At 43.6% G+C, this 9,910-nt stretch overlaps 1 protein-coding gene across 2 annotated transcripts in view; it reads right to left on the minus strand.

The window, feature by feature from the left end:
* Positions 1-3,905: 3,905 nt before the first annotated feature.
* The window catches only part of TMEM50B (transmembrane protein 50B), a 41,122-nt gene continuing 35,117 nt past the window's right edge, over positions 3,906-9,910 (minus strand). The window contains exon 6 of one of the 2 annotated variants that reach the window (XM_021717043.1): positions 3,906-4,442. In XM_021717043.1, the coding sequence (XP_021572718.1) occupies positions 4,435-4,442 (8 nt within the window). In that variant the 3' untranslated portion in view covers positions 3,906-4,434. The remainder of the gene's footprint in view (positions 4,443-9,910) is intronic. The other variant, XM_008066935.1, reaches the window with a different exon arrangement.

Raw genomic sequence — 9,910 nt, forward strand, 5'->3', positions numbered from 1 at the left:
AAAAAAAAAAAAAAATGACTCCAGAATTAAATAAGCATGTCCTGGGCTGGGCTAGGTGGCTCAGTCTGTAATTCCAACACTTTGGGAGGACAAGGCGAGTAGATTGCCTGAGCCTGCAGGTTCGAGACCAGCTTGGGCAACTTGGTGACACCTCATCTATACAATAAAAATAAATTAACCGGGCATGATAGTACCCACCTGTGGTTCCAGCTACTTGGAGGGCTGAAGTGGAAGGATCACTGGAGCCCCGCAGGTCCACACTGGGGTGGCCGTGAACGTGCCACTGCACTCCAACCTGGGCGATGGAGTGGATTCCAACTCAAAAAAAAAAAAAAACATGTCCTGGTTTTCTTCAGTACTTTTTCAGAAAGCATTGATCTATCAATCACTTCAGGCAATTCCTTTGCTTTCAGTCAGAGAAATAAGAAAAAATGACCAACCAAGTGACTCAAATAATTTCTACTTCATTTAATCTTTCCTGATGGAACAGATGTTACAGTGAAGAGATTTTTCTGAAATAACAGCATAGACTTAACTTGAATACCTTTTAGGCCAGGGGCAAGTGGTTCATGCTTATAATCCCGGCCCCTTTGGAGGCCCAGGCAGAAGGATCACCTGAGGCCAGGAGTTCAAGATCAGCCTGGGCAACAAAGAGAACCCATGTTACTATAAAAGACATTGTTTTTTTTCATTAGCTGGGTGTGGTGGCTCATGCCTGTCATTCCAGCTACTCAGGAAGGTAAGCCAGGAGGATTGCTTGAGCCCAGTGGTTCAAGGTGGGAGTGAGCTATGTATGATTGCAACACTGCACTCCAGCCTGAGTGATAGAGATCCCATCTCTTAAAAAAAAAAAACAGGAAGATCTTTTAGCAACAAAATGTGACTAATAGAGTGGAATAAAATTAGCCTCAGATGTTTCTCCTCCAGGGTTTGACAGGGGATTACTAGAGATCAAAATGTCTAAACAGATTCTAAGTGAGTGGGATGATGTGAGAGCCCAAGGATAGACTATAAGACTGGCAAAGAATATCTGATAGGGAGCATTACATTTAAAAAGGAGCAACAAAAACAAATGCTGTGAAGTTGACACTGTGACTGAAAGCCTTTCCATGAGAGAAAAACATTCAAAGCATCATGAATTCAAGGCATCTACATCAAACACTCCCGGGGCTCTTGTTCAAGTGACCAAATTACATGGTTTGACATCATCAGTCTTTCAGCCTTTCAATTTCATTATGTTGGTGCATGTCATTGTCTTATTGATAGAAAAAAAATTATATAATGGAAAAATCTAGGCTGTTTTTAATCAGTGGCCACAGCACAAGGAATACAACAACGATCTTTGAAGGAGAGTCATCAAATAGAATACCCTGGGTAACGGTGGTCCACACACAAAAGGCACTTGGATCCAACAGCTACTGAACCTGTGTGACGGTGAGCTCTTTAATAAGGGAATCTCATGTATTTTTAAATGATTACCAAAGATTCTAATTTATCTTTTTCTTTTCTTTGTTTTCGAGTAAGAGTGTCACTCTGTTGTCCAGGCTGGAGTGTGGTGGCATGCTCACAGCCACTGAAGCCTCGACTTGCTGGGCTCAGGCAATCCTTCCATCTCAGTCTTTCAAATAGCTGCAACTACAGATGCATACCACCACACCTGGGTAATTTTTTGATTTATTGTAGAGATGATTTATTTTGATTTTGATTTATTGTATTGCCAAGTTGCCCAGACTGGTCTCAAACCCCTGGACTCAGGCAATCCTAAATGATTACAAAGATTCTACTTTTTCTTTTCTTTTTTTTTTTTTTGAGTTGGAGTCTCACTCAGTCGCCCAGACTAGAGTGCAGTGGCCACTCCTGGCCACCACAGCCTCAACCTGCTGGGCTCCGGTGATCCTTCTTCCTCAGCCTTCCAAGTAGCTGGAACTACAGGTGCGCGCTACCACACCCGGCTAATTTTTCTGATTTATTGTAAAGATGAGGTCTCACCAAGTTGCCCAGGTGGGTCTCGAACCCGCAGGCTCAGGCAATCCACTCACCTCAGCCTCCCAAAGCGCGAGATTACAGGCTGAGCCACGGAGCCCGGCTAGATTCTACTTTTTCTAACTCACAATATCTATGAGAATGAATACTAACATCACCTTCCTCTTTTTTAAAAATGAGGAAAAAACATTATTTGCTCACAAGTAAAAAACATTCATGACCGAGTCAAGAACAGAAAAAAGCCACCATTTCTGGTCAGTCTTCAGGGAAACCCTTTGTTACCCTCATCCCGGCATTTCACAAGACTACTATGTCTCCTTATTTTATAAACATAACTGCTTCACCAGGCTCGGTGGCTCAGCCTGTAATCCCACGCCTTTGGGAGGCTGAGGTGAGTGGATTGCCTGAGCCCGCGGGTTCGAGACCCGCCTGGGCAGCGAGACTTCATCTCTACAATAAATCAAAAAATCAGCCAGGCGTGGTAACGCATACCTGTAATTCCGGCTACTTGGAAGGCTGAGGCGGAAGGATCGCCAGAGTCCAGCAGGCGAGGTTGCGGTGGCCGGGAGCAGCCACTGCACTCCAGTCTGAGCAACAGAGTGAGACTCCAACTCAAAAAAGAATAATAATAAAAATAAAAATAAACATAACTGCTTCTTTGCGCAGACTTGAGTAATTGTAAAATGAACAGCAAACTCATTTTTATCGTTCAATTTTCCCCAACAAACTTCACAATATTAGAATGTTTGAGACGTAATGTTTATTCCAACAGATTATGAGAGTGGAAACAAGTAATTAGTCTTACAATTTGTTGGAAGCACAGCAGAGCTTACTAAAATTTTGAGGAAAAACAACAACAAAGACATTTCAAACAAGAAGGCATCTAGACAAAGGCACAGCACTCCACAACTGCTTCATACTCTGTGCACAGTAAGTCCTCTCAGGACAGGGGAGAGGAGATGCCAACTGAGGCTTGCATTAGAAGCTGCGTCTAATACCACTGAGATCATTCTGTCTCACAACAAAAGGCTCTATAAACACTCCTCTGAGAAAAAAGTGCAACCCAAAATCTGTCTTACCAAGTAAAGTAAAAGTGGCAATAAAGGCCCATAGGAATATGCACAGTGCAAATACACTATTTCACCCTTAGTACAAAACGTTTCTGACTGGAGTATGAACTTTCAAGTTGAAGATGTATTTCGCAGCGATGTTCACCCAAAGCTTGAGAGCTAGAGCAAAGAGAGACTTGCAGTTGATAACTAAGTGGATGAGATCCCTAATATTTCACTAGGTGACAATAATTCCCTTTGGGAAGAAGTGGTTTATTTTTAATTATTCCACTTTTTGTTATATGGGCGATGCTTTTAAACAGTACTGTCTCAATACTCGCTACTGAGCTGAGCAATGTCAGATGATGGCAGCCTGTCAAAGACACTCCCAGCAGGTAAGTGAAGCTGCTTTCAGGAGCATGTAGCTGAGCTGTCTTACAGTCTTTTGACATTAACCATAAAAAACTGGGTTTAAATGATTATGTATTATCCCTTCTCAAATAAAGTCACATTAGAGGAATTCTTTTTAAAAGAGGCTTTCAAACTAGTCCTTCAGGCATTTAAAAAATCTTCATATAAAAGTCCGCTTCTTAGCCGGGCTCGGTGGCTCAGCCTGTAATCCCGTGCCTTTGGGAGGCTGAGGTGAGTGGATTGCCTGAGCCCGCGGGTTCGAGACCCGCCTGGGTAGGCGAGACCTCATCTCTACAATAAATCAAAAAATCAGCCGGGCGTGGTAGTGCGCGCCTGTAATTCCGGCTACTCGGAAGGCTGAGGCGGAAGGATCGCCGGAGCCCAGCGGGTCGAGGCTGCGGTGGCCGGGAGCGGCCACTGCACTCCAGTCTGGGCGACAGAGTGAGACTCCAACTCAAAAAAAAAAAAAAAAAAAGTCCGCTTCTTTAAGACATAAGAACAAAACACTTTTCCTTTAAAAGAAAAAACTTATTTTTAGGACAAAATAAATTACAACTTGCTGACATACTTTTTTTTATGGCTCAGTGCTTATTCCAGATATACGGAGCTATATTTTTTTGCACATTTTCAGAAATCAGAGATACTGAAAGAGTAGTTAGCTCTAAAATGTCATGATGATACAACCCTGGCTCAGGGAACAGATCAAGTTCTAAATCTCAGGAATAAAAAAACTGATACTCATCATCCAATCTAAATAGTCTTATATTATATACATATTAACAGTCTAGTCAATGAAATATAAAGGACAGAAATCTCAAATCTCAGAGCATAAAAATGTAAAGAAACAAAATGTTGAATGCACAATCTATTCCACTTGGCAATGTGTATTAAGAGATAAAAACATGTCTACAAATAGAATATAACAAAACAAAAATGTGACATAAGCAGCAATCTCAGGTCCATAGCTCTTCAGTTCTTCCAAATTTGTAGATCAGAGTGCTAGAAAGAGATGAAAACAAATCATGAGGAAAAACAGATGAAACAAGCAACATAGAACTTGTTTTCTAAATATGCTTTGGTACTTCACTGATCCCTTTTTATCCATTTGTTTTCTTTCTTTTTTTATTTTTATTTTTTTGAGTCGGAGTCTCACTCTGTTGCCCAGGCTGGAGGGCAGTAGCATGCTCATGGCCACCCCAGCGTCGACCTGCTGGGCTCCGGCAATCCTTCCACTGCAGCCTTCCAAGTAGCTGGAACTACAGGTGCGTGCTATCAAACCCGGCTAATTTTCTGTTTATTGTAGAGATGAGGTCTTGCCAAGTTGCCCAGGCTGGTCTCGAGCCTGTGGGCTCAGGCAATCCCCTCACCTTGGCCTCCCAAAGTGCTGGGATTACAGGCTTGAGCCACCACGCCCGGTTCCTCTTTTTTAATTTTAATTTTTATTATTTTTATTTTATAGAGATGAGGTCTCACTATGTTGTCCAGGCTGGTCTCAAATTTCTGGGCTCAAGCAATCCTATCTTAGCCTCTCAAGTTTCGGGATTACAGGCATAAGCCACTGAGCCTGGCCCCTTTGTATCAATTTCTACATCGTGGTGGTGAAGTGCTGGGATGTGACGGTGAGTCAAATGGACAAATCCGCTTCTTAATGAAACTAAGGGTCTAATGAGAAGACAAATAAATGTAAAATCCCAACTATAAAAAAATGTTATAAAAGAGGGGCACATGGTATCATAAGAGTGAAATATAAGGATCTGACCTAGTTAGAGAGATCACGAAAGATTTTCCTGAGGAGTGGCAGCTGAACCAAGATCCAAAGGGGGTGAGGAGGCAGGAGCAGAGAGATGGACACTCTCAGACCATGAGCTGAGCTGTGGGCATGTTGAATGTGCTGGATTTGAAAAGTCAGCAACCCAAGAAGGGATGGTAAGTAGGAATCTGGAAAGACACATCTGTGACTCATCTACATACAAGCAGTAATTGGAGACCTAAGCATAACTGACCTCACCTAGAGACAGAAAAACAAGAAGTTTCTTAAGGCCTAGAACAGATAGTGCCTTAAGGAACTTCAAAAGGTGGTAGGACAGGGAGTTGAGGAGCAGCTTGCAAAGGAATCAGAGGAGTGGCCAGAGATGTTGAAGAGGCTGCCCTCGGTGCTAAGATGAGCCCCAGACACAGGAAGCACCCAGGTCAACCTGAGAACTTGCCAGCCTCTTGGCAGAATGCACAGTTCATACAGCAGTTACTGTCCACCTGAGCACAGGCTTAATGCAAACAAGGGTTGTGTGCACTACAAAGTACTCAATCTAAATTAAATGTAATCCCTAAATATTGCCTAAAATGTCTTCATGAAAACAAACTGTATCCCCAAAAGGCTATTAGTCACATGGCAAGAAATACAATCACAAGATAGCAGAAACTGCTGGGTGCAGAGGCTCACACCTGTAATTCTAGCACTTTGGGAGGAGGAGGCAAGAGGACTGCCTGAGCCCAGAGGTTTGAGACCAGCGCAGGCAAGTTGGTGAGACCCCATCTCTACAATAAAATTTTTTTAAAAAGTCAGGTGTGGTAGCACGTGCCTGTAGTTCCAGCTACTTGGAAGGCTGAGGTAGAAGGATTGCCTGAGCCCAGAAGGTTGATGCTGGGGTGGTTGTGAGTATGCCACTGCACTCCAGCCTGGGCGACAGAGTAAGACTCCAAGTTAAAAATAAAATTTTTAAAAATTAAAATTAATTAATTAATTAATTAATTAGCCAGACATGGTGGTACATGCCTGTAGTTCTAGCTACTTGGAAGGCTGAGGAGGAAAGATCGCCTGAGCCCAACAGGTTGAGGCTGTGGTAGTCATGAGCATGCCGTTGCACTCTGGCCTGGGCGAAAATGAGACTCCAACTCAAAAAAAAAAAAAAGAAAAGAAAAAAACTCCCCAGTGCTAGCATCACTGCCTCAGCTCCACCTCAGCTAAAAAAATTTTAAAAAATGATGGCAGAAACTGCCAAATATCTCTCAAAACCAGGAACGTCAAGGCCAGGGTACAATAAGAGGAAACCCAGGCAGAGCATGGCTGTCTCTCAAAAGTTCAGAGAGACCAAAGTGGCTAGAGTTTGCAAGGCAGAGAGTACAGAGAGCCACACAGAGGGCGCCCAGGATATCTGCAGGAGGTGCTTCTCAAGTCTTCAACTGAGTACTGATCAGTCTATGTCTATGAGGAAACACCCAAGAAAAGAACCACTCGAAAGAATAGTTCCCAGAACTCCCACAAGGCTAGAAAGACTTCACATTCCACAAGCAGAGCAGAGAAACCTCAGAATCCATAGGGTATCAGAGCACTGGGAAGAACACTCAGAGGAAATGAATGCCTTAAAGGGGACAAATTAGTCCTAGGCTAAAGCTATTCTGGTGGTGCCTAACAGAGCTTAAAAGCAAGATTCTAAAGGAACAACCTGTCTCCAAATGCCCTAATTGCATCCCAGAACAAAGTTCAAGAACATTTAAAGGAATACCAAAAACTCCAGCCCCAACAAACTACATGTAAAGCAGCAAAAAAGGGAGATGAGATACAAAGCGAAGAGCAAATTGAAGCAGAAATAATCCATAAAGCAAGCAGGGCTCAGTGGCTCAGCCTGTAATCCCGCACCTTTGGGAGGCTGAGGTGAATGAATTGCCTGAGCCCGCAGGTTTGAGACCCACCTGGGCAACTTGGCAAGACCGCATCTCTACAATAAATCAAAAATTAGCTGGGCGTGGTAGCACACGCCTGTAGTTTCAGCTACTTGGAAGGCTGAGGCGGAAGGATCGCCGGAGCCCAGGAGGTCGAGGCTGCGGTGGCCAGGAGCGGCCACTGCACTCCAGTCTGGGCAACAGAGTGAGACTCCAACTCAAAAACAATAAAAATAAAAATTAATTCATTAAAAAAATATCCATAAAGCAGGCCCAGAAATCACACAGATAAGTGGACAAGGACACTGAAATAGCTATAAACATACTCTGGATGTTCGGGAAGGTAGAGGAAAGCAAGAAAATGTTAAGCGTGAGACATGGAAAATAGAAAAAAGACCTGTAGCCCACAAAACCATAATAAAAAATATTGATTTAATAAAAATTAAAAAAAGAAAAAAGACCCAAATCAAACATCTAGAGATGAAAACACACTGGCTGGGATTAATAGTAGATAAGACACTAAAGAAGTAGAGATCAGTGAAATTAAAGATATAACAACATGGGCGCAGTGGCTCACACCTATAATCCCAGTACTTTGGGTAGCCGAGGTGAGAGGACTGTCTGAGTCCAGTGTTCGAGACCAGCCTGGGCAACTTGGGGAGACCTCATCTTCACAATAAATCAAAAAATTAGCTGGGCATGGTGGCACACGCCTGTAGTTCCAGCTACCTGGAAGGCAGAGGTGAAGGATCACCTAAATCCAGCAGGTAGAGGCTGCGGTGGCCATGAGCGTGCCACTCCACTCCAGCCTGGGTGATAGAGTGAGACTATGACTTAAAAAAAAAAAGATATAACAATAGAAACCATCCAAACTGAAGCACAGAGAAAAAAAAAGACAGGAACAAAACATTTCCAAAAAAAGAACTGGGCATTAGTGAGCTGTGGGACATCTCTGAGCAGCCTACTACATATGTAATTGGGATCCCAGGAGAAAGCCGAGGCAGACAGAAAAAATATTTGAAGAAATAATGACTAAAGAGAGTCCAAATCTGATGACAACTATAAACTCATAGGTCTAAAAAGCGCAATAAGCACCAAACAGAAGAAATATGAAGGAAACTACACCACAGCACACCATCATCAAATCATTTAAAACCAATGACAGAAAAGTTTTTCAAGGCTTAGATCTTAATGATTTGGAGGAAGAGGAGCAGATATAATTTTATAAATGAATACCTAAAACACCTATGTTGACATTAAAAGATAGTCATTTTGAAGAGCATAGGATACAAGCTTCATTTGGGGAGCTTTTCAGAAGACTATCCCTAAAAAAATACACTTAATATTGTTTTATTTTTATACTTAAAGTTACTTTAAAAACTCAATCAGAAAACCCAACCCCCCTGCACATTCTATGTATAACATGCACACTATGTTAAAAAAATAAAGGTATTATACCTGATTTTTATTTTTTATTTTAAAGATGTGGGGTACAATTCAGGGTTAGGTAAACAAATGCTCATTATGCAGGTACCCTTGTTGAGGAGGTGTGCCCCTCCCTCCCTGATATATATATATATTTTTTGAGTTGGAGTTTCACTCAGTCACCCAGACTGGAGTGCAGTGGCACGCTCCTGGCCACCGCAGCTTCAACCTGCTGGGCCCCGGCGATCCTTCCGCCTCAGCCTTCCAGGCGGCTGGAACTACAGGCATGCGCTACCACGCCCAGCTAGATTTTTTAAAAAATTTATTGTAGAGACGAGGTCTCGCCAAGTTGCCCAGGCGGGTCTCGAACCCGTGGGCTCAGGCAATCCACTTGCCTCAGCCTCCCAAAGTGCTGGGATTACAGGCTGAGTCACCGAGCCCAGCGATTTTTTTTTTTAAAAAAAGCATAGGCTATGGAAGCAGCAGTCTGGGTTAAATCCCAGCTCTGCATTTACTAGCTACGTAACCCAAAGCAAGTTTGGAGCTTTATTTCCTCATCTATAAAATGAGAATAACATCTGACATACACTTAAGATAATTAAACGAGAATTTAAAAGGTAACATAAATAGCCAGGTATGGTGGCTCACACCTGTAATCCCAGCACTCTGAAAGGCTGAAGTGAGGCGTCCGAGCCCAGGAGTTAGAGACAGCCTGGGCAACATGGTGAGACCTCATTTCTGTAACAAAATAAAAACTGGCCAGGTATTATGGTATGCGCCTGTAGTCCTAGTTACTTGGAGGCTAAGGCAGAAGGACTGCCTGAGCCCAGCAGTTTGAGGCTGTGGTAGCCATGATCATGCCACTGCACTCCAGCCTGAGTCACAGAGTGAGACTTTGACTCGAAAAAAAGGTAATAGAAAAAAGCGGAGCCGGGCTCGGAGGCTCAGCCTGTAATTCCGCGCCTTTGGGAGACTGAAGTGAGTGGATTGCCCGAGTCCGCAGGTTCGAGACCCGCTTGGGCAACTTGGCGAGACCTCATCTCTACAATAAATCAAAATGAGCCGGGCGTGGTAGCACACGCCTGTAGTTCCAGCTACTTGGAAGGCTAAGGTGGAAGGATCGCCGGAGCCCAGCAGGTCGAGGCTGCGGTGGTCGGAAGCGGCCACTACACTCCAGTCTGGGTGACAGAGTGAGACTCCAACTCAAAAAAAAAGGAAAAGAAAAAAGTGGAGCCGGGCTTGGTGGCTCAGCCTGTAATCCCATGCCTTTGGGAGGCTGAGGTGAGTGGATTGCCTGAGCCCGTGGGTTCGAGACCCGCCTGGGCAACTTGGCGAGACCTATCTCTACAATAAATCAAAAAAGGAGCCGGGCGTGGTAGCGC

This window comes from Carlito syrichta, unplaced genomic scaffold (assembly GCF_000164805.1).
Source record: "Carlito syrichta isolate Samal-C Ts95f unplaced genomic scaffold, Tarsius_syrichta-2.0.1 Scaffold309198, whole genome shotgun sequence".
NCBI lineage: Eukaryota > Metazoa > Chordata > Mammalia > Primates > Tarsiidae > Carlito > Carlito syrichta.